The sequence below is a fragment of the Ascaphus truei genome, chromosome 20 (assembly GCF_040206685.1).
Source record: "Ascaphus truei isolate aAscTru1 chromosome 20, aAscTru1.hap1, whole genome shotgun sequence".
Lineage (NCBI taxonomy): Eukaryota > Metazoa > Chordata > Amphibia > Anura > Ascaphidae > Ascaphus > Ascaphus truei.
This window is the reverse complement of record NC_134502.1, coordinates 5,628,596-5,654,003: the sequence shown is the minus strand read 5'-3', so window position 1 is coordinate 5,654,003 and position 25,408 is coordinate 5,628,596. Positions and strand designations below refer to the sequence as shown.

The window sequence follows — 25,408 nt, the reverse complement described above, 5'->3', positions numbered from 1 at the left end:
TGAACAGAGCAACTTTGAAAAGTCCACCCTAGCTTCATCGACTCAAGCCACAAAATCGTCTGGTTCTCTGACTGGTGCTTCTCCTACATACCCTCCGCTAAGCTATCTACAGCATGGAGAAAGGAGTAGCAACTAGAGCGTGGGAATTCGTCCCCACTAGTGTCACGGGAGACCAGGGATTTACACCTTTATACCGGGATCATATCACTGAGCAAAACCAAGTACCAGGGTAATGCAGTTGATGTGGTCTACTTAGATTTTGCAAAGGCTTTTGATACGGTTTCACACAAGAGGTTGGTGTACAAAATAAAGAAAATTGGACTCAGTAATAATATATGCACCTGGATTGAAAACTGGTTAAAGGACAGACAACAGAGGGTTGTCATAAATTGAACTTTTTCAGGTTGGGCTAAAGTCGTGAGTGGAGTACCTCAAGGATCGGTACTGGGACCCCTGCTTTTTAACTTGTTTATTAATGACCTTGAGGTTGGGATCGAGAGCAAAGTCTCCATCTTTGCTGATGATACTAAATTGTGTAAGGTAATAGAATCAGAGCAGGATGTAATTTCTCTTCAGAAGGACTTGGAGAGACTGGAAACGTGGGCAGGTAAATGGCAAATGAGGTTTAATACAGATAAATGTAAGGTTATGCATTTGGGATGCAAGAATAAAAAGGCGACTTACAATTTAAATGGAGATATATTGGGGGAATCCTTGATGGAGAAGGATTTAGGAGTGCTTGTAGACAGCAGGCTTAGCAATAGTGCCCAATGTCATGCAGTAGCTGCAAAGGCAAACAAGATCTTATCTTGCATCAAACGGGCAATGGATGGAAGGGAAGTAAACATAATTATGCCCCTTTACAAAGCATTAGTAAGACCACACCTTGAATATGGAGTACAATTTTGGGCATAAAAAGGTTTGACATCTTTTTAGATGGGAAAGGTATACAGGGATATACCAAATAAGTATACATGGGAAGGATATTGATCCAGGGATTAATCCGATTGCCAATTCTTGGAGTCAGGAAGGAATTAATTTTTCCCCTTAATGGGGTTTTTTGTTTGCCTTCCTCTGGATCAATAAGTAAGTATAGATATAGAATAAAGTATCTGTTGTCTAAATTTAGCATAGGTTGAACTTGATAGACGTACGTCTTTTTTCAACCTCATCTACTATGTAACTATGTAATTATGTAACTATGCAACTATGTAAGTAGTAAAACAAATTGCGATTTATTCCTTAGAAACAGACAGACACATCCTGGATTACAATATACAGGAGAAAACACCTGGGGGTTTGGGCGACAAAACTAACCTTTCCTAGTTGAAATAGTCCATAAAACAAAGTCTTTAGGTTGACCGGGACTCAGCCGGAAAAGTCCTGGAACTCAAATCGGCATGAGTATCCAGACACCACCGCTGTATCTCTTCCGGAGATGCCAAAATCCCTTGACCGGGAGATAGTACCAAACGTCCTGGTACTCTTTTTGGCGTGTAGTTCCAGCCGCTACGTTTTCTTCTCAGAATTTGGCCCCAAAAATTTCTTGACTCGAAAATCTCTGAAGCCGGTCACTGCTATTTCTCCAAGAGCATCTTTTGGTGAATTCAAATTTGCTGCTGCTGTTTTGGCGCTTAGAATCTGCGGTCCTGTCACGCCTGTATTCCCGCAGACCAAGCTAGACCCCAGTACTGAGGTGGGAACGGTATGATAACACACCCACAGCAGTGGGAGCGAGACCGGAGTGTGGTATAGCGTTGCTGGGCCTGTTGGAAGATTTGTTAGAATATACTTGCAACACTTGGGGATGTCCGTAAGAATATTCGTTTTCGTTTGCCAATGTTCAGGAGTACAGAGGGTAGAGTCATCAGAGGGTAAGCCAGGTCCTAGGAAGCCAGAGGTAAGCGAGGTAGTAGGCGTAGCAGGGTTAACAGGGATACCAGAGAGCAGAGTAGTCCAGGACAAGCAGGGGTCAGAGCTAGGGAAATCCAAGATAGCACAGGAGCAGGAAACAACAGGAACACAGAGGGAGCACAGCATAGGTCAGGTACACACAGGAAAACAGGAACTATGCAGAGTGAGGAAGAAGTTGACAGACAGGGATTATAAAGGAAGGTGCACCAATGACAGAGAGGGGAGGAGTAGAGAGAGAAGTGGGAGAAGGTAGAGATAGGTCAGGGAGAGAAGAGGAGGAGATAGAAGGGGCAGTCAGAGGAATGGCCTGTAAGGCTTGGGAGGCGGAGACAGGGGAATGGAAACAAAAGAAAACAGCACACAACGCCAAATAGTGAAGCAAATTCAACAATATATTATAGAATTAAAAAGGGGGTAATATATCTGCGTACATGAAAAAAGTTGGTAAAAGGCATGTAGTGTGTATCACACTGTTTACCACTCGGCAGCTGTTAGCTGTAGATTCAGGTGCTTGCTTCCCTCTGCTGCTGCAGCTCAGTTGATTCTGGGGCAGGACGTCAGTCTTTTCACTCCCAAGGGGATTTCCCTTCATGCAGCCAGGTTCAGCAGCTGGTACTGGGGCTCGGTGAAATCGCTCCTGCTTCCTGGCCGATATGAAGCTGCTCCTGTACCTCGGCAGGTGTATCCTCTGCAAAGAGGTTAAAACGCAGCTTGCTGGGGTGCCCTCAGCGTGCCACGATGCAGCAGTGGTGGATTCAATAGGGAAGTTTGAACAGTCTTACAAAGTCTCTCACAAGTGTCCAAAACAGCACACAGGATGAAATAAAAACAGGACAGGCCAATACATAGACAAAGGCCAATGTAAGCAGATATAAGGCAAAAGAATGTTACATCCAACTAGTTTCGTAGAATTAACTACTTCTTCAGGGAGAGCCTGATAAGAGGAGTCTGTGCGCACGCCCCCTGTAAGCTGGGGAGGCCCGCGCACTGGCTGCAACACAGGAGCGGCCCACACGGAGCAAGGGAAGACCGCAGGAGGGGGAGGACGCCAAGAGGAGGGGAACGTGCGCACGGCCTGCGCCTGTGCGATGGCGAGCAAAGGTAGAGCGGAGGGATCAGGTGAGTCAGCAGAGGGGCATGTGGGCGCGCCCCCCGTGGGCTGCGGGAGCGAACGAGTTGGGCACGTCATCAGGCGCGCGGAACGCCGCGTCGCAGGTACCACGCAGGGAGGCAACGGGACAGATGCCACCACAGGGGAAGGTGATGCGGGCACTGCAGGAGAGAGGGAACGGGGAGTATCATAGCAGGGACTCATGGACTGCGTGGATATGCGAGACCTGCGGGGTACGCGCTGCGGCAAAGGGAGAGAGGTGGAGGGTAAAGGAGAGGCTTGGGAAGGAGTAGTAAGGGCAACAGGAGACAGGGGAGAGGGACCAGGAAGGGAAGGAATCTCCTGAGTCGTCACAGTATTCCCCCCTTGAGGATCAATCTCCGAGTGATCCAACCACGGCTTGAGGGGAAACTTCTGGTGAAAAAGGGAAAGAAGTCTTGGGGCGTGGATGTGATGTGCAGGTACCCAGGAACGTTCCTCAGGCCCGTAGCACTTCCAGTGTACCAAAAACTGTAGTTTGTTTTTAGAAAAACGAGAGTCGATGAGGGACTGTATCTCGTACTCTTGTTGGCCCAGGGTGGACACTGGATTGGGTCTCCGCGAGGGATCCGGGAAATGAGAACTGGGAATAATTTTTTTAAGGAGGGAAACATGAAACACGGACGGAACCTTCATAGTGGGGGGAAGATCGAGACGATAGGCTACCGGATTAACCCTCTCCAAAATGTTGAATGGTCCCAAGAATCTAGGGGACAGCTTGGGTGAAGGGGTTTTGAGCCTAATATTTTTGGAAGACAGCCAGACCAGGTCCCCAGGATTGAAGGAAGGACTCCTTTGACGGTGTCGATCAGCCTTGGTTTTTTGTTTGGCCACCGCAGACTGTAGGGACCTGAGGATTTTTTTCCAGTATTCTTGTAAGTTGGTGATATGAGAGTCGGCTGCAGGAACACCAGGAGACGGTGAGAGAGGGAGACTACTGGGATGGAAACCATACAGTAATTGATAAAGAAGGGAGACTCCTGAGTAGACTCGTTCTTCAAAGAATTTATCGCAAATTCGGCCCATGGTAGAAGATCCACCCAGTTATCTTGTGAGTCTGAAATGAAGCACCTAAGATACTGTTCAAGAGTTTGGTTCATCCTTTCAGTTTGACCGTTGGTTTGTAGATGGTATCCGGAGGAAAACAAGAGAGAGATACCCAATCTTTGGGAGAAGGCCCACCAGAATTTTGAGATGAACTGAGATCCACGATCCGAGGCGATAGAGATGGGAACGCCATGCAACCTGAAGATCTCTTTGGAGAATACGTCCGCCAAGGTGGCAGAGTTGGGAAGTCCCTTGAGGGGAATAAAATGTGCCTGCTTTGAAAACCTGTCCACCACGACCAAAATAGTGTTCATCCCCTTGGAAATAGGCAGTTCAACAATAAAGTCCATCGAAATGTGTTTCCAGGGTTGTTCAGGGATGGGTAGTGGTAAAAGAAGTCCAGAAGGTTTATGATGGAGAGTTTTACTCTGGGCACATACAGGGCAGGCGGAGGTAAATTCAAGAATGTCCTGATTCATTTTAGGCCACCAAAAAGTCAGTTTAATGAGATCTGCCGTCCTTTTGAAGCCTGGATGACCAACTGCTTTAGAGGAATGTCCCCAAAGTAACACTTTATGGCGAAAACGTGAGGGCTGCATAGAGACGTCCTTCTGGTACCCTGAACCTGCTGGGAATATGTGCTTGTGCCTTGTTGATCTCATCCAACACATCGAAGTTGTTAGCAGAAATTATGTGTTTGGCCGGAAGAATAGGTTCCGGAATTTCTTTAGCTTCAGTCTAAGAGGCGAACTGACGAGAAAGGGCGTCCGCTTTAACATTTTTAGTCCCAGGAATATAAGAGATGGTGTAGTTGAAGCGGGAGAAAAAGAGTGACCAGCGAGCTTGGCGGGAGCCCAGGCGACGAGCCCCCTCAATATATAACAATTTTTTGTGGTCAGTGAGAATAGCGATTGGTTCTTTGGAACCCTCCAAAAGATGTCTCCATTCCTGGAGAGCCAACTTGATGGCCAAAAGTTCACGATTACCGACATCATAATTCCTTTCTGCTGTAGAGAATTTCCGTGAAAAAAAACCACAAGGATGGAGTTTCTCCTGGGGGGAAGTTCTCTGGGAAAGAACTGCGCCTGCTCCTACGTCTGAGGCGTCAACCTCCAAAGTAAAGGGGAGGGATGTATCTGATGACGAAGGATGGGGGCAGAAACGAACGCCTTCTTGAGAATCTCAAAGGCTGAAATGGCCTCAGGTGACCAGGATGAGACATCGGCGCCCTTTTTGGTCAAGGCGGTGATGGGAAGAGCAATAGAAGAATTTTTTTTTATAAACTTCCTGTAGTAATTGGCAAAGCCAAGAAAACGTTGCACAGCCTTGAGCGAATTAGGGAGTGGCCAGTTGAGGAACGCCTTCAGCTTCTCTGGGTCCATGGAAAAACCTTGACTGGAGATGATGTAGCCAAGGAAAGCTGTGGACGCCTGGTGAAACAAGACACTTCTCCATCTTGGTGTACATCTTGGCGTACAGACGATTAGAACGAAGCCTGGAGTGCACAAGTTTGGTATGTTGAATGTGTTCCTCCAGATTTTTAGAAAAAATACGAATGTCGTCTAGATAGACAATGACAAAAGTTCCCAATACATCACGGAAGATGTCGTTCATAAATTCCTGAAACACAGCCGGGGCGTTACACAGCCCAAAAGGCATAACAAGATATTCATAATGTCCAGAACGTGTGTTAAACGCTGTTTTCCACTCGTCTCCTTCTCTTATGCGAATGAGATTATAGGCACCCCTTAAGTCAAGTTTTGAGAAAATGGAGGCCCCTTGGAGACGGTCGAACAGTTCAGAAATGAGCGGAAGGGGGTACCGGTTTTTCACCGTGATCTTATTGAGTCCGCGGAAGTCAATGCATGGCCTCAGTGATCCATCCTTCTTCTTCACAAAGAAGAAGCCAGCCCCGGCAGGAGAGGTACAGTTGCGGATGAATCCTTTTTCCAGATTTTCCTGAATATAAGTAGTCATGGCCTCGGTCTCCGGGATGGAGAGTGGATAAGACTTAGACTTCGGCAGGACAGTCCCCGGGATGAGGTCGACAGGGCAATCGTACGGACGGTGAGGGGGGAGAACCTCTACTTGTACCTTGTTGAAAACGTCCAAGTATTCGTGGTACACTGCAGGCAAGGACGACCGATCGGCAGGTACAGAGTCCAGACCAGCAAGCACAACCAAGGGGGACTCCGTAGGAACAACCTCTGCGGACGAGGGCCACTGGATGGGTAAGGTACCAGTCCAGTCAATGCGCGGATTGTGGAGTTGAAGCCAAGGCAATCCTAAAATAATTTGTACGGAAGGGGATTGGAAAACGTCAAAGACAATTACCTCCTTGTGACCATCAGCCAGGGTCAAGGTAAGAGGTACCGACTCCCAAATGATGAAGGCCGGCTGGAGTGGTCATCCGTCGATGGCCTCAAGGCCAACAGGGCTCTTCCTTCTGACCATGGGAATCTGATTATCCACTGCGAACTGCTGGTCCAGGAAATTACCGCCCGATCCGGAATCGATGAACGCTTCAACCTTTACGAGAAGGTTGGGACCCTCCAACGTGGCTGGTAGCATAAACTTCTTTGGGGGAGCTTCAGGAGGAGAGGGGTTAGGAGAGACAGTACCCAGCAGAAGCCCCTCTACCTTTACTGGGTGTGCCCGATTCCCGGCTTCAAGGGACAATTCTGGAGACGATGTTCCGAGGAAGCACAGTAGAAACACAGCCTATTCTGGCGTCGCCGCACTCTCTCGGTTGCCTGGAGTTGTTGACTGCCAACCTGCATAGGTTCCGGTGCCTCCAGGGCCAGGAGAGGAGTAGTCGGCGACCTGTGAGAAAGAACAGAGGGAGAAGAACGGGAATAGTGTCTCTCGTGTCGTCGCTCCTGCGTACGCTGATCCATGCATACGCTCAGGGCGATTAGTTCCTCCAGGGACATAGGCCGGGCATGAGTAGCCAGATCGTCCTTCAGTGTATCAGACAGCACGTGCCAATACGCAGCGGTGAGGGCCTCATCATTCCATTGAACTTCGGCCGCCAGCGTACGGAACATGATGGCGTATTTGGCAGCAGATCTTCGGCCCTGAGAAATGTGAAAGAGGGAGAAGGCGGCTGTCTCGCGCCGTGCGGGGGTATCAAACACAAGTTGAAATTCACGTCTGAATAAAGGGTAATTTTGCGTTATTTCGCATTTACGCTCCCATAGGGGAGATGCCCAGGCAAGAGCGTCCCCGGTCAGCAGAGCATATATGTAAGCAATTTTAGCACGACTAGTAGGAAACAGGGAGGGAGACATTTCAAACTGCAAGTTTGGTATGTTGAATGTGTTCCTCCAGATTTTTAGAAAAAATACGAATGTCGTCTAGATAGACAATGACAAAAGTTCCCAATACATCACGGAAGATGTCGTTCATAAATTCCTGAAACACAGCCGGGGCGTTACACAGCCCAAAAGGCATAACAAGATATTCATAATGTCCAGAACGTGTGTTAAACGCTGTTTTCCACTCGTCTCCTTCTCTTATGCGAATGAGATTATAGGCACCCCTTAAGTCAAGTTTTGAGAAAATGGAGGCCCCTTGGAGACGGTCGAACAGTTCAGAAATGAGCGGAAGGGGGTACCGGTTTTTCACCGTGATCTTATTGAGTCCGCGGAAGTCAATGCATGGCCTCAGTGATCCATCCTTCTTCTTCACAAAGAAGAAGCCAGCCCCGGCAGGAGAGGTACAGTTGCGGATGAATCCTTTTTCCAGATTTTCCTGAATATAAGTAGTCATGGCCTCGGTCTCCGGGATGGAGAGTGGATAAGACTTAGACTTTGGCAGGACAGTCCCCGGGATGAGGTCGACAGGGCAATCGTACGGACGGTGAGGGGGGAGAACCTCTACTTGTACCTTGTTGAAAACGTCCAAGTATTCGTGGTACACTGCAGGCAAGGACGACCGATCGGCAGGTACAGAGTCCAGACCAGCAAGCACAACCAAGGGGGACTCCGTAGGAACAACCTCTGCGGACGAGGGCCACTGGATGGGTAAGGTACCAGTCCAGTCAATGCGCGGATTGTGGAGTTGAAGCCAAGGCAATCCTAAAATAATTTGTACGGAAGGGGATTGGAAAACGTCAAAGACAATTACCTCCTTGTGACCATCAGCCAGGGTCAAGGTAAGAGGTACCGACTCCCAAATGATGAAGGCCGGCTGGAGTGGTCATCCGTCGATGGCCTCAAGGCCAACAGGGCTCTTCCTTCTGACCATGGGAATCTGATTATCCACTGCGAACTGCTGGTCCAGGAAATTACCGCCCGATCCGGAATCGATGAACGCTTCAACCTTTACGAGAAGGTTGGGACCCTCCAACGTGGCTGGTAGCATAAACTTCTTTGGGGGAGCTTCAGGAGGAGAGGGGTTAGGAGAGACAGTACCCAGCAGAAGCCCCTCTACCTTTACTGGGTGTGCCCGATTCCCGGCTTCAAGGGACAATTCTGGAGACGATGTTCCGAGGAAGCACAGTAGAAACACAGCCTATTCTGGCGTCGCCGCACTCTCTCGGTTGCCTGGAGTTGTTGACTGCCAACCTGCATAGGTTCCGGTGCCTCCAGGGCCAGGAGAGGAGTAGTCGGCGACCTGTGAGAAAGAACAGAGGGAGAAGAACGGGAATAGTGTCTCTCGTGTCGTCGCTCCTGCGTACGCTGATCCATGCATACGCTCAGGGCGATTAGTTCCTCCAGGGACATAGGCCGGGCATGAGTAGCCAGATCGTCCTTCAGTGTATCAGACAGCACGTGCCAATACGCAGCGGTGAGGGCCTCATCATTCCATTGAACTTCGGCCGCCAGCGTACGGAACATGATGGCGTATTTGGCAGCAGATCTTCGGCCCTGAGAAATGTGAAAGAGGGAGAAGGCGGCTGTCTCGCGCCGTGCGGGGGTATCAAACACAAGTTGAAATTCACGTCTGAATAAAGGGTAATTTTGCGTTATTTCGCATTTACGCTCCCATAGGGGAGATGCCCAGGCAAGAGCGTCCCCGGTCAGCAGAGCATATATGTAAGCAATTTTAGCACGACTAGTAGGAAACAGGGAGGGAGACATTTCAAACTGCACCTCACATTGGTTTAAGAAACCGCGGCAGTTGAGGGGGTTACCATCATAACGATTCGGAGAGGGAATCCGTGGAGCAGGGCTGGCGTAGGTAGTCGCCATTGTTGGCGCAGAAGCCGTGGAACCTTCCTGACAGGTCAAGGTGTCCAATTGCTGGGAGACAGTGGACAGCTGATCGCTAACAAAGTGTAAGGCCTCTAGGGTAATACTTGTACCCACCTCAGGGGGGTCTGCATTTGTTGGGCTCTGCATAATGTCATGCCTGTATGCCCGCAGACCAAGCTAGACCCCAGTACTGAGGTGGGAACGGTATGATACCACACACCCACAGCAGTGGGAGCGAGCCCGGAGTGTGGTATAGCGTTGCTGGGCCTGTTGGAAGATTTGTTAGAGTATACTTGCAATGCTTGGGGATGTCCGTAAGAATATTTGTGTCCGTTTGCCAATGTTCAGGAGTACAGAGGGTAGAGTCGTCAGAGGGTAAGCCAGGTCCTAGGAAGCCAGAGGTAAGCGAGGTCGTAGGCGTAGCAGGGTTAACAGGGATACCAGAGAGCAGAGTAGTCCAGGACAAGCAGGGGTCAAAGCCAGGGAAATCCAAGATAGCACATGAGCAGGAAACAACAGGAACACAGAGGGAGCACAGCATAGGTCAGGTACACACAGGGAAACAGGAACTATGCAGAGCGAGGAAGAAGTTGACAGACAGGGATTATAAAGGAAGGTGCACCAATGACAGAGAGGGGAGGAGTAGAGAGAGAAGTGGGAGAAGGTAGAGATAGGTCAGGGAGAGAAGAGGAGGAGACAGAAGGGGCAGTCAGAGGAATGGCCTGTAAGGCTTGGGAGGCGGAGACAGGGGAAGCCTGATAAGAGGAGTCTGTGCGCGTGCTCCCTGTAAGCTGGGAACGCCGCGCCGCAGGTACCATGCAGGGAGGAGGCAACGGGACGGATGCCACCACAGGGGAAGGTGATGCGGGCACTGCAGGAGAGAGGGAACTGGGAGGATCATAGCAGGGACTCAGGGACCGCGTGGGTATGCGAGACCTGCGGGGTACGCGCTGCGGCAAAGGGAGAGAGGTGGAGGGTAAAGGAAAGGCTTGGGAAGGAGTAGCAAGGGCAACAGGAGACGGGGGAGAGGGACCCGGAAGGGAAGGAATCTCAGTCCGAATTGGCTGCTGGGCTTCTTATAGTATTTCAGATTCATTCATGAAATACTACAACCAAACCGAGCCTGGAAACATTACAACCATCCAATCAGAGGGCTGACAGTCTTCTAGAGCCGAGCAATTTGTTCTTCTGACTGTAACAAGTGCATGGGCGAGTTTGCCATCTTAGCCACTTGTTATTCAGAAGCCACCCGATGGGTTCGGTGCCTCCAAGTCTGGGAAGGCTAATGCTAGCCGCGATGGCTTACATTGTTTCCCGGACGTGGGTACTCCACTCAACCATCCTGCCCAAATTGCTGTAACACCTCTGGCAGCATCTGTGGCTTTCAAGTGCGGACAGGCAGACTCAGTGGCACCACAAATTGGTAGCCCACAAGCCCCCCGCAGAGTACTGTCTATAAAAGTCCCAGCTTCTAAGTATAATAGATTTACAAACATCACAGTTTAATAAAAATATACTTTTACACTTTTATCTTTGCTATGTCTATTGGGCTTTGAGGGGTAGAAGAGGACTATATACTTTTATATCCACTAGCCATATCCCCCAAACACTGTAAACCTGACAGGCTGTAAAAACCTTATAGCCACATTGGCTATTAAACATTTTATGAAACAGAAGAAAAATGGGAAATATTTCTCACTAGCTGATATACCCGGCGCTGCCCGCGTTAACATTTTCCCGCTCCCCCTCGCTCTACGCTCACCCCCCTCCTTTCACATCTCCATTCCCCCCCCCCCCCCTTCACAGGTCCGATTCCCCCCCCCCCCCCCCGCCTTCAAAGCTCGGCGGCGGCGGGTCACTGGGGGGTGGCCGGGAGGGTTGTGATTCCCCCCCCCCTTCACAGCTAGGCTGCGTCTCCCTGGGTGGGCGGGTTAGAATCCCCCCCCCCTTCAGAGATTAGCGGCGGTTGCTCACCTTTGGTTAGTGATTTTCTCCCCCCCCCTTCAGAGCTCGGCAGCAGTGGGTCGCTTTTGATTCTCCCCCCCCCCCCCCCCTTCACAGCTAGGCGGCGTCTCCCTGGGTGGGCGGGTTGGAATCACCTTTGATTAGTGATTTTCTCCCCCCCCCCATTCAGAGCTCGGCAGCAGTGGGTCGCTGGGGGGGCGGGAGGGTTGATTCTCACCCCCCGCCCAGTCGCAGGCGGGAGGGTTGTGTGGCTCACTGCAGGTGGGTTAGTGACAGGGGGCGGCGGCACCCTGCGGGTATCTCTGCGACGGCTGACTTTGGGTGCGGTGTGTATTGTATGTCTTTATTTATATAGCGCCATTAATGTACAGAGCGCTTCAAGGGGAGTGATAGGGGGGTGGCGGCAGTGGACTTACTGTGGGGCGGGGTGTCCACTGCAGTGGCGGGCAAGAGCAGGGTCGTCAACAGAAAGCATGCGGCCCAGGACAAATGAAAGGAGCAGGGCACCCCAGCCCATAGCGCACCTATCAGGGAAAAATATTTTTTTAGCGCACAACTTGAACGTAACTGTTTTCTTATTGTCATACCGAAAAAAAGATTACAATGCAACATGTTTCTTTTTAGATTTTCCACAAAAGACAGGTGACTGAGTGGGTGCGTGGGTGGGTGACTGAGTGGGTGCGCGGGTGGGTGACTGAGTGGGTGCGCGGGTGGGAGAGCGGGTGGGTGACTGAGTGGGTGTGCAGGTGGGTGACTGAGTGGGTGCGTGGGTGGGTGACTGAGTGGGTGCGCGGGTGGGTGACTGAGTGACTGGAAGGCAGGAGCAGGGGGTGAAGGCAAGAGTGGGGGGGGTGAAAGGCAAGAGATGGGGGGTGAAGGCAAGAGTGGGGGGGTGAAGGCAAGAGTGGGGGGGGTGAAGGCAAGAGTGGGGGGGTGAAGGCAAGAGTGGGAGGGGGTGAAGGCAAGAGTGGGGGGGGTGAAGGCAAGAGTGGGGGGGTGAAGGCAAGAGTGGGGAGTGCACCGAGTAGCAATGATACTTATTAAGTTAAAACCCACAGGGGGTTAACAACAACAGTAAAACCAACATCCATGGAAAAAATAAATACAAATCACACAATGGAAATTACAAATAGTACAATTAGTAAAATGACGTAAACTTACAATTGTCCTAAGTGGAGAGTGGTGCCGGAGAGCTCCGGTTGTCAGCTGGGTGCAATAGATGACGTGGGTCCGGACCCGAAATTCTCGCTCACGCTGAAAAAAAACCTTCACTCTCCCGTGCACCTCTCTCACCAACTGGAAATTCACGTAGCAGCCTCATGTGACCTCTATGCGTGGGTGGGTGATCTCCAGGCTCTGATGTTTCACCAGGATAAAGCAGTTTTATGACCAGTTTTCTATTTCCTTCCAAAAAGTATTTCCCATTTCATTTACATGAAGTAATCATCCTTCCTTCATATTCCTATCCTCTCTATATTAAGGTATCTCAGATGTATTTTTACATCCATGGGAGAAACCGAAGTCTGTCCTGCAGGTAAGGTGAGGGACTTATATAATAGGACCTGCAGAAGAGTTTCCTGTCCTACTACGGCTGAAGGGGAGGAACTATCCCATTTAGTACCCACTGCAGTGAGTGGAGACACGGAAAATAAAATAACGGTAAACTAAATACATTTTCTCTTTCTTTCCCTAAAACATTTTTTTTTATTAAAATGGCCTTACTAGAAATTAACATTGGAATATAAATACCAACTATTTTAAAGGGATTTAAACAGTCAAACATAGTCACAGGAACTAAACATTTAGGATCTCGGGGAGACTATTTACTAATTCTGACTCGTGTTCCAGGGAGATTATTATCCTGTATGTTACTCACCTGCACTGGTGTCTGGGTGGGTTTGCCCCGGTTGAATGTCCTGTTCCCCTCTCTCATCCTCTCCCTGCTCTTTAATTGATACAATATCTAGATTTTCATAGTGGGGGCCTGTTAATTCCAAAAGAGGATTACACAGATGTGTATACATGTACCCCATACATTATAGCAGTTTAAAGACATTGTAACAATGTATATTCATTCTTAACATTTGAATTGAGAGTTTTTTAACCCACAAGGGTTACGTCGCCATTTTAATACACTTGGGACGGTGTTCTGCTAACACAGAGGAGAGAGAGACTGCAAACTTGTGTCTCTGCTGATAATATCTTTTACGTAATTGGCATCAACCTTGAGTGGGATATTTTGGTTCAAATCCATAACAAACAAAACATAGTTCTATATATAACTATTCAAAAAGCGCTACTCAATTAAATACTAAATTATTAACAAGTGCATTAATATTTTAAAAAGTATATATGATATAAATATATTATGCTGGTGAATGTATGTATTGTGAAAAACATCTATAAAAACTCTAAGAAAACACAGCTAAATAAAACAACAATTGTTAGCTTTTAAGCAATAAATCAGCTGATGTAGCAACTCAATATCCATCCTCCACTGGGTGGTAAGCAAATAAGTCAAAAAAAGTTCATAAGAGCTCATAGCTTCCAGCTGGATTTAGTAGTAGTACTGCAACCCTGTGGCTTCCCTGATGAAGCCGAGTACCCCGGCGAAATGCGTAGGATGGAGATAGCCGAGTAAACAGAGGACATTTCCCAGCCCCCATTGACTTTCCTGCACGAGAAGGACTGAGTGCGCTTGTGCAACCACACGCCGACGGAGCATCTCGGCAGGTAGGTTTAAGGATGGAATCCGAACTACACTATAGGGCAGCTGCGTCTTCAGCCCGAGCGACCCTAGAGGATTTGTGCAGGAGAGTGATCGAGGGGAGAGCTAAATGAGAGACTCCTCAAAGGCTAAATGCGTAAAAGAACTTCCCAAAGTTGTGTGCAACCATTGGATGTTAGTTAATACACTGATTAACTTTTGGAAACAAATTGCACTATTGTTTCTTTTTTGTTCTCGTCCTTTTTTTATTTTCATCTCTACCATTTCTGTTACACGTGAGTTTGTCTGTATGTCACTTCTATTGAATCTAGCAGGAAGCTATGAACTTTTTAAAACATAGTTCTACCTGAACTCCTGTTTAATGGGATTCCTAAAGATTTGAGGGACTTGTAATTCTCCATCATTACGTTCTTGTAAAGTCCCTTGTGTCCTTCTATATAGTCCCACTCCTCCATAGAGAAATAGACTGCAACATCCTCACACCTTATAGGTACCTGAGACAGAGAGAATGCCATTCAGCGTTCACATAGAGCAATTTATTATGTAATTACACATAAAGAGACAGAAATACAACAACATGCAGAGAATCACAGAGAGAAGATAGAATAAAACACACAGGTCCAGACAGAGCGTGGTCAGTAAAGGGTCATTATTCTGTCCTGCTTGTGTTTCTCCCTGTTATGTGACTGCTGTCTCTCCCTGGTGTTTATTGTTACTGATGTAACTACTTTCCCTTGCTGTCTGCCTGTTGCCTAGCAACTACTGCACTGGCTCTAATTTGGTATGTTCCAAGACTCCTGGCTGTTGGTTTCTTCTTGCCATATTTCCTTATTGAACAGGCAAGCATACTGTCTCTTTCAGCCAGCAGCCACCTTGAGAAGTCACCTCACCTATCTCCTCTGGTAAAGTTAATATAATTGACCTCTCCCTTATATTTGTTACCTGCCCAGTCCCCTCCCCTTTTTGTTACTGTTGTTCTACAATAAAGATTACAGAAGAAAAGAAGGACTCTGTGTGCATCAACAGGGAGTGAGTTAAGCTGCCTGCCTCTACTCACTCAGGGAGAAACAAGTCGCCTTCCCTACCTTTTCATACTTCAAGCTTTATTCGTGGATCAGCCAAAACAAGAAATGATCCCAGCTTCGTCATAGGTACACCAACTGCAATGTAAGCTACCTCGAGAATGAAGGACCGGTAACACCAGATCACCTATCACGGTTCACATGACAGACGTGTCTTCTACAACATATATATGTCCCAACAATTCTATCACTACAAGCGGGAAGACAGGACCCAAACAAGGAATATCCCATACACAAGATACTACGTCCACTTAACAGGTGTGTTTGGTTTAGAATTAAGCCCATAGAGCAAGGGTCTCCAAACTCAGTCCTCAAGAGCCGCACACAGGCCAGCTTTTATGGATATCCCTGTTTCCGCACAGGTGGCTCAATCAGTGGCCCAGTCAAGCACTGAGCTACTGATTGAGCCACCTTTGCTGAAACAGGAATATCCATAAAAGCTGGCATGTGTGCTTCTCTTGAGGACTGAGTTTGGAGACCCCTGCCATAGAGGAATGCAAGAGCCTACTCCAGGAACTTGGAGGTTTGTGGAGAAGGATGTGATAAGAGGTCCTGCTCCAAAATATGCCATGTCGCAGTATATCCCAAGGAAAGACCTGAGAGGGCTACAAGGATGTACGCGATCATCGATGTTCAAAGCAACTGATCATTACTCAGGTCAGAATTCTTCAACGTATTCAACAAACGAGACAATGTCTCCTCCTACCCACTCAGAACATGCGCAGGACTGATGGAAACATCAGGTAGGATAGCAAATGGCTACACCATGTGTTCTATAGATGGTAGAATGAAAATACCACTCCCTACGCTTACAGAATGTAGTCAGATTGCAGCAAACAGGAGCGAGATTACCACACCAGATGTGGCACGTCATCACTCGCGCCTTAGGGGAATAGCTGACCACATCCCCCCGTTAGAACAGGATGACCAGATTTTGCTACTGCTCAGCAGGGACATCCTGAGATTGCACAAAATCTGCAAACAGTGCAACAGACGACATAACGCCACATTTGCCCAAAGACCTGACCTACCATGGGTGATAGTGGGCACCATATGCATTGTCAAAGGGACAAACCAGATTATTTTGATGCCTGAAGAACAAACATAATGGAATGTGGACTTCAAACCATGTTCTAGACATATCCAAGTTAAGGAAAGGCTTGGCAACAGAGAGAAACAAGGTCATACCCCTGAAAACCACAGAGACATCTTTATATCAGAGGAATGTGAAATTGGCCTAAGATGTACAGTAGTCCAGATGACAAAAGACAACGTACCACCTTCACTATAGGAAAAAACCTGGCGCTTACCTTAAGCTTAATATATGAGGTGTGCTTACAATGTGGCAGTAAGTTAGACCACGGCTCTATGACAGATGCTTTGAGCCAGCATGGAGTTCCCCTCTGCTGCAACCCCAGGGAAGGGTTAATCCGGAACCCTTTTAAAGATATAGAGACATACAAGCAATGGGGGAGCGTGGGATTAAAAAAACATTTGACAATAAAAAACAATAAAATACAATAAAATTAATGTGGTTACAACAATATTGCTGGGGGTTGGTGAAAATATTAAATACACTTACACGGCCATGTGCAAGCGGACACGGTAATGTGGTTTCTTTAAGCAATTCCAGTCACTCCCAACAACAGGTAATGGTGGTTTAGAGGGTTTTGAAATAAATATATAAATATATCTGTACTCACACGGCCATGTGTGAGTCCTTGCAGGAAATTGGTAACTTTGGGGTTAAATTAACCCATCTGCATCTCCCCCCAGTGTAGACTCTTCTTTGTTTGCAACCAACGTGGGATTCTAACTCCAGTCTTGGGCATCAGATGGGGACTCTCCCCAGTGGTGGTAGTAGGGGGGGGAGTAGGTAGAGAAAGTGAGGCACGTTGTCAGTGGGGTTTAAAACACATTTATTAGTTTTAAAAGCAATTGGTACAACAAGACTCACATACATACATAGTGGTTGGACCCCTGGCCTCCTCGTGAAGTCCAGGATACAGTTTAAGCAGCCGTTATTGCCAATCACGCGTCCGTGATGCAGGAGGAAAAAAAACAAAACTTTTTCTCCTTATCTGCAATGGCTGCCTGGTTGATCCGGCTACGGGAGCCACGTTGGGCCAAATTCAGCAGGAACTTTAGAGCTACGCGTTTCGTCGAATCATCGACTTCCTCAGGCTCATATGGGTTAATTTAACCCCAAAGTTACCAATTTCCTGCAAGGACTCACACATGGCCGTGTGAGTACAGATATATTTATATATTTATTTCAAAACCCTCTAAACCACCATTACCTGTTGTTGGGAGTGACTGGAATTGCTTAAAGAAACCACATTACCGTGTCCGCTTGCACATGGCCGTGTAAGTGTATTTAATATTTTCACCAACCCCCAGCAATATTGTTGTAACCACATTAATTTTATTGTATTTTATTGTTTTTTATTGTCAAATGTTTTTTTAATCCCACGCTCCCCCATTGCTTGTATGTCTCTGTACCACCTTCACTAAAGGAAGAGAAAGAACTCCTGAACATGATTGACAAGGAAATCTTCAAAGACAACACAAACAGTTGAACGGCTCCACCTCCATTCCATTCATCCAGTGAACATCTCCTAATCAAAGTAGAGGGAATCGAGAAATCCACACAAAAAGAACAGTGGCACAATTTTCTTACAGACAAGAACCCTGCAGACCATGCAACTGGGTTAGCGTCTACAGCTCACCTGCAGAGAACATCATCGCCAACAGAACGAAAGTCTCTGACACAACCTGATGAGATCCCATCGGTACCAGCAGACACACTTGAATTAAGAATTCCAGAAGTAAACACAGAGATCCGCCCTCAAGTCGGTGCTCTGCTCACAAACGTGATATCTGAGGATATGCAAGGATCTCGTCGTTTATCTAAATGAACAATGCTCCAGCGAGCATTTCATGTCTCAAGCATGTACCCACTGCTTTCGGCCACACACCTGGTGGTAAAGTAGACAAGCCATCGTGGTTGGCACACTGCAAGAGATTAAGCACCGTCAGCGCAATAACAGAGGCAAAGAAGATTGTCTACAGTGCCGTTCAGAAGGAAATGTATCCAAACGAGATCAACTGTATCAGCAGAAAAAGGGACATCTCTAAAGAGAGTTCCTTCTGGAAGTTAAATCCTACAATCAACAAAGGCAACCTTATGAGAATACTGTAGGTGATCGCCTTACCAATCCCCAAGTATGCCGGGAACACACAATTGAAATTATTCAACAGACAAGACTCCATGATTCTGGAGGCAAGTTCGATTTGGCTCTCCCATGAACCTAGACAACGTTTATGGTGGCAGTATCAACATTGTAAGAGCCAGAACTTTTACTAGGACTATAAAGACTTGGGATATCATCACCTGGGTGTCCCTGTTACCATTTGGTGGGTCCCGCCAATTCCATGGCTCCAAAAAGAGGCATTGAGGAGAACCAAGTCAGCCTGGATTGGTGCACAAACTTGGCACCCTTATTGCCAAAACAATTTTGGAGGCCCAGTGGTACATTGTTATGTACCACATATGTTGGTTTTATAGAGTGAGATCTACTGATACCCGATGGGGAGTGTTCTGGTCCGTTTGTGTTTCTCCCTGTTATGTGACTGCTGTCTCTCCCCAGTGTTTATTGTTACTGATGTAACTACTTTCTCTCCCTGTCTGCCTGTTGCCTAGCAACTACTGCACTGGCTCTAATTTGGTATGTTCCAAGACCCCTGGCTGTTGGTTTCTCCTTGACATATTTCCTTAATGAACAGGCAAGCATACTGTCTCTTTCAGCCAGCAGCTGTCTTGAGAAGTCACCTCACCTATCTCCTCTGGTAAAGTTAATATAATAGACCTCTCCCTTATATTTGTTACCTGCCCAGCCCATCCCCCCTTTTTGTTACTGTTGTTCTACAATAGAGATTACAGAAGAAAATAAGGACTCTGTGTGCATCAAAAGGGAGTGAGTTAAGCTGCCTGCCTCTACTCACTTGCCACAGTGAGCTTGGGACAGAACAGTCATGAATCTGGTATAATGTAACATTCACCAGCAGTGCTCACCTCTCCAGTTAGCAGGTGGATGCTGCTGTGGGGGGAATTCTTCCTCACATTTATGTATTCCTACAGAATGAAAGAGAGCTATGTGTGAGATGAGAGATGAGGAGAGGGGATATGAGACGGGGAGAGGGGATATGAGATGAGAGGAAATGAAGAGATTATTTCTTTTTAAAACCCATATAAAATTTCACGTTTTGCTGTTTTTAAAATGTTGAATTATGCAAGTATTTTTACGTATTTGTATTCACATTTATATTGTATAACGATTGAATAAAGTTTTTTTTCCCATGTGGATTTGGATTAAATCAAGCAGGGTGGGCCAGACCTATATCACAGATGAAGAGGGAGGCTCAACTTAAAAAGTTTGCTCACCCCTGTAAGCTATTAACACAGTAGTCTGCGCATGTGTGAGCTCTCTGGAGTGCGCTGACGGCTACTGTGTTAATAGCTTCTCACAAAAAGATTGATTGAGGACCACAGAATCTCCACTTTTTTCGCAAAAAGAAAGCAATATATATATATATATATATATATATATATATATATATATGTATTTGTTCTGTTGCCGGCTTACTGACGCTTAATAAATTGAGACAGGCAGATAACGATTCCTTCTTTAATACAAAATGGAGTCTTTAAATTTCTGATGTTTTATTGTAGGAACATGAACAAAAATGAGGCAATGGAGTATGTCAGTCCTGGGTATCACACAGACAGCTCTCTAAGGAGAGACTTTTCTCGTATCGTGAATGGGGCTACGAATTCGAGCGGGTCATAGAAACCGTTGACCAAAGACAGGACTCTACGTTGAGTGTATGTTTTTTCTTCGATGTATGCCTGGAACGTGAATGTGTCCGCTTTAAGATTCCAGCTCAAACCTAGAATCCACTGTATAGGTGGCACACGGACCCAAGATCTAAATCTTTCAGATCACTAGTGTGATCATCCAAATCAAATGCCAGCCTCCTTGACAAAGCACCTATGCTGTGCAAAATATGTTAGAGTACTTGCAAGCACCACGTTTTTGGATTTTAATCAATAAACATTGTTCTTGGTCACCACGTCCAGCGTTACCTTTTTTGTCTGTGCTCAGTCTTTTTCCTGTTTGAATCCTTCCCCCTCCTTCCTAAAGCAGATTAACACTCTTAGAAGACTATTCGTTAAGTCTGGTCCAGTAATGAGAACATAGTTTAAGGAGACTCCTTGGAATTGAACACTTGAATCAAATACCACCCGGATTTGACCAGGTTTATGGGGGTGGTAAACGCCAAATAATGGTGGTACCAGCATTCTTCGCCTTCCTTCAGTGGAGGAGTGAGTTCTGCTAACCGCTGTCGAATATCTTCTGCTTGAAGGCCACAAAGTGACGCTTTGTCTCTGGCTTCCTTTCCAAGTTTAGAGGAAAGAAGAGAAACCTCGCTCTAACCCCTAGGCTGGGGGCAGGTGCTCTGTGCTGCCAGGGAATGCATAATAGAACAAGGTAGAGTGATGGATTGTGTCAAGGGCACAATCCACTCGAAGTATCCCTTTAATGGTGCACTACAGTACAGAATGGTTATATATACTTATTCTGTGTGATCAGTGCGAACCTGAGCTTAAGTATACAGCTAAAAAGCAACTTTATTAACATATAACTAAACATAAAATAGGTTTAAAAGTAGAACTGTAACCCCTGTTGTACTGTGAGATAAGTGATTGGTTTGCGAGAGTAGTCCGTAATATGTAATTTTGCTCGTATACTAGAACAGTGTAAGTGTATATATGTAATATATACAGTGATAGTCCCCCGTGGTGGGGTATGTGGTAGTAACACTGTTCCTATTCTATACAAAGCTCCAGAACTGGAACAAATGAGAATGAAGCAAAATTGCCTAGTATGAATCAGTTCTGAGAAGCTAGGTACGTAGCAGTGTGGGGATTCTTAGCTCTTTAGTTATGGAACGCTTGGGAGCCATCAAGTGGTCAGGTCTCCTCATATACATCTGATAACTCTTGACAGTGTGAAAACGCTATTCCACAGACGGGAGAGAGAAATTCAGAGCCGTCCGCTCTGCTATGGTGAGTGTTTAAAACAGGTCAGGTCTTATGCACCCCTATGGCAGTTAACAGAGCGTTCCGTAACTAAAGAGCTAAGAATCCCCACACTGCTACGTACCTAGCTTCTCAGAACTGATTCCTGCTAGGCAATTTTGCTTCATTCTCATTTGTTCCAGTTCAGGAGCTCTGTATAGAATATGAACAGTGTTACTACCACATACCCCACCACGGGGGACTATCACTGTATATATTACATATACATATGAGTTCCAGGTCAGGGTAACCCTCCCAAAGAGTTTCCAGCACCTAGGAAAGTCTAGTTTTCAACCCCAGCCCCAAAGTAAGTGTGTCTTTTCGTCTGTATTTTGTGTTTTATTGTGTGTAAGCGAATTTATGCCGAATAAATTACAATTTATTTCTCTACCTTGTTTTGCTGGTAAAAAAAGTGTAAATAACCTGGTCTCCCGTGACATCCATCTCCGACAAAAGCCAATCAATGGGACAATCCGCTCACTAGCAAAATCCTCTATTGTGTCCAAACTAATGGCTGTCATGAGAGAGAGGATTTGGCCCGGGATTAAAGGGGTTACACCCCATTTGTCCACCCTCTACTCTCACTTGGGAAGCAAGGGGTTAACTGGACTGAGGTCCAGCAATGTGTTTTTTACCTTGCTTCAGTATCCAAATGTTTATTCCCCTGTATAAATGTAATGTGTTATCCTGGTGTTTGCACTCACACATACACTAGGGTTGATGCGGGAGGGAAGGGGTTAATGTTAATTTAGTGATTATAGCCCTTTGTTCCCTTTTCCTGCCTTTTCAGGCTCCATTTTGCAGCCTTCCATAGGTCGCCATTGAGCCTCCATGCATTCTAATGGCAGAAGTAGCGGTTTTCGACCTGTTTTCCAGCGACGACCAGCAGGTGGCGTCCGAGAGGAGGAGCGGCGGTTTCCCATTGTAAGTCAATGGGCTCATTGACATCAATGGAGATTCCTCAACGCCGGCCTCGAGGAACAGGTTGGCAGCCATCCAAACCGCAGACCGCAAAAGCGGATACAATGTCTTTGAAAAGAGTTTAATCACTTCGGTCAAGTTCAAAGACAATTGGCGTGGGAATCTTGGGTTCTAGGGCCCCTGGGAATAAAGTTCTTTTTGTCCCTAGCTCCTAGGAACCCCCACACACGATCCACACCGGGTCCAGGAATGAGAGGATACAAAAAAGTGAAAGTGCGCAGCTAATGCACGGTGAAACACACACAGTGATTACAGTGTCAAATAAACAATATTGTGGACCTTATAGGTATGAGTATCACTAGTGATGTGTCTGCAGCCTTTCTTGGGGGGTGGCTCGACACCCCTAGAACTGGAGAAAAAACAAGAGAACAAGGCACACAACGCACATAGTGAAGTACAATTTAAAAAGTGAATTTTACTAAAGGGTAATAAGTTCTGCGTACATCAAAATATATATAATCAAGCAGTGGGTTAGTGGGTTTACCACACAGAGGGATGGCTGGAAACGTCACTCTTCACCCGATGCAGGGGAGAAAGCTGGGGGCCAGCGGTCATCTGTCCCAACGGGAGGGTCCTCTATGTCTGTGGATTCCAATCACTCCGTCTCAGGGTGGTAAGGTGGTATATCCGCAGTGTAAAGTCCCACAAACAAGTCCCAAACCAGTGTGTAGTAGCCTCCGTCAGTGCTAACAAAGCCAGACGCCAAACGCACGCTGCTACACCTCGTGGGGCGCCCGCCGATGACATCACAGACCTCTCCTCCACTGCAGTCCACAGGGAAGAGTCCACTGTAGCGCACAACACACGAGGCGGCACAGAATGTACACAACGGAGGGGGCTGTGACAGGGGACAGGGGTAAAAGAACCGAGGGTGATCTCAGCAACAAATGGGTATAGGAAATGAGCAATGACACATTCCAATGCGTTTCGTAACACACGGTTACTTCTTCGAGGAATACCCGGCTTTAATGCATGGCCAATCCCAGCCACCTCTGATCAACCAGACGGAGTGTGGGCGAAGGTAAAGTTTGTTGTTTTTTCCCCATAGACTTCAATGGCGGCGTTTCTCCATTGAAAGCCTATGGCGGGAAACCCCATTGACGGCAACGGCGGAGCCCGCCATTCAACGCTATGGCGGCGAACCCCGTTGATTTCAATGGGGAAAGAGTGAAAAGCAGAGATTCATTTTTAAAGTCACGAATCCTGTATTTTAAAAAATGTATTAAAGTGCATTTCTGTATCTCCGGTTCTGGAGGTCGCAGAGAGTTGAAATTTGGTCAATATGTAGGGTCACTGTAGGCTTTAATAACTGGCAGTTTTCGACCCACTGGACCCACCAAAACGGAACTTATTAATATGTGAAAATATTAAAGTGTGTATGGGATTTTGGATCTGCCTTGAAAATGCAGACTCCATCTGCTATGCTAAAAGGGCAGGAAGAGCATCCTGAAGATTTAGCATAGCCCGGTGATCAAAAGTTAACTGCCCTGATTGTTTATACTAGGGGCAGGAACAAAGGAACTGAGTGTTTTTAAGTGTGGTACTTCACACTTACAGGGGAAGCCAAAATCTACTTCAAAGAGATTTTTCTAGCCAACTCGGCGCCTAGGGTTAAGAGTAAAGGGTTGAACTGGTATATAAGTCAGAGTCCCCCCTTACTCAATTGTCTTCATGGTCTTCATGTATTGTCGTGATGTCCACATCTGAACCTGAATTATGGAAGAAATGGCCCATCCTGTATCCTGATGGCTTTCTTGTCCTAACCTTTAAGTAAGTGTCATATTTTGTCTGTTATTTGTACGATCTTGTTGTGTTCACCTTTTTCAAGGAATAAATTATATTTTATCATATCTAAGCCTCGTTCAGTTCAACCCAGTTATATTTTTGGTGTGTATTATTAATAGCCTGTCACAAAGTTACCGTCACAATGGCTGATTGACTTTATCTGTTCTCTCCTTCTACCTAGTCATGTCCCTTTATTATCTTGTGCTCTCCCTATGCTCAGTCGTCTTGTCTGTCCCAGGCTCATTCATTGTATGACTGCATCTGTCCCTGGACATCGGTTCTCAAAGTAACACACAGATGCATTATGACATTCTCCAGCATCTCTCACCTCTCCAGTCACCAGGTAGATGATCTCCTGGGTGTGATTCAAGATCCTCTCAGTCATCTTCTCATTATTAATTTTGTTCATCATCAGAGAGTCAGTCAGATGCTCCAATAATGGTATCTGAGACAAAAGATAACATGGGAGATGTCAGAAGTACAGATATAGGGAATAAGGGCATTTTCTGCCTGTGTCACTGTGTATTTTGAAGTACAAAGAAGAAAGACCATGGGGCATATCTATCTGTGTCTCTTTGCAGTGGGAGGGACAGATATGAGGGAGTCATCAGCTCCTTGTACTTTTTCATCATCACTGAGTTACTTAGAAAGTCCAAGAATGAGCTCTGGTCCCTGTGGGAGTGTTTCTCCACTTGGTGACCTCTGCAGTTAGAAATAGTGACTGTACTTGTCCTATCACATCAGTAATAGGAGAGAGATCAACCTGAAATACTATGTGGAAAGTTACCATATTTCAGGAAGCCTCAAACAGGACAGTATTATGCACTAAAATGTAATCTGTGCTACTTTATTTAGAAGATAATACTGTTGTGGTTCACAGTTATTGCGGATATGTTTGTGCTTTTCAACAAACATGGGGAATCAGTGGGAGGTACAGATGTAATCTCAAAGAAACACACAGATGCACTGCAGGTCCCCTATATATGGAAGGAGATACGAGGGGTGCCATTATGACCTTCTGTAGAAGCCCTCACCTCTCCAGTCAGCAGGTAGATGATGTTTAGGGTGTGATTCAAGATTCCCTCAGCTATCTGCTTCTTGTCCATCATCATCGAGTTAGTCAAATGCTCCATGGTGGTCTCTGGAAGCAAACAGAATGGGTAAGATCTACAGATCTCAAGTAATAAGGGCTTTTCCTGTTTGTGTCACTGTGAGGTACAGAAGAGAAAGACTATGGGTCCTCTCTATCTGTGACACTTTACAGTGGGAGGGACAGATGTGAGGAAGTGATCTGCTTCTTGTCATTGTTCATTACCAATGAGTTATTCAGATACTCTAACAATGCTTCTGGTTCCTGTGGAAGTGTTTCAGCACACGGTGGTGACCTCTGCAGTTAGGGATATGACTTTACTTGTC

At 46.6% G+C, this 25,408-nt stretch overlaps 1 protein-coding gene across 1 annotated transcript in view; it reads right to left on the bottom strand.

Moving 5' to 3' along the window:
* LOC142471204 (uncharacterized) overlaps positions 1-25,136 on the bottom strand; it is a 30,951-nt gene extending 5,815 nt beyond the window's left edge. Inside the window, exons 1-5 of the mRNA XM_075577997.1 lie at positions 25,027-25,136; positions 24,321-24,437; positions 19,160-19,219; positions 14,349-14,496; positions 13,151-13,258 (exon numbers count right to left, since the gene is read on the bottom strand). Coding sequence (XP_075434112.1) covers positions 13,151-13,258; positions 14,349-14,496; positions 19,160-19,219; positions 24,321-24,437; positions 25,027-25,125 — 532 coding nt within the window. The 5' untranslated portion in view covers positions 25,126-25,136. The remainder of the gene's footprint in view (positions 1-13,150; positions 13,259-14,348; positions 14,497-19,159; positions 19,220-24,320; positions 24,438-25,026) is intronic.
* Between the last annotated feature and the right edge of the window lie 272 nt (positions 25,137-25,408).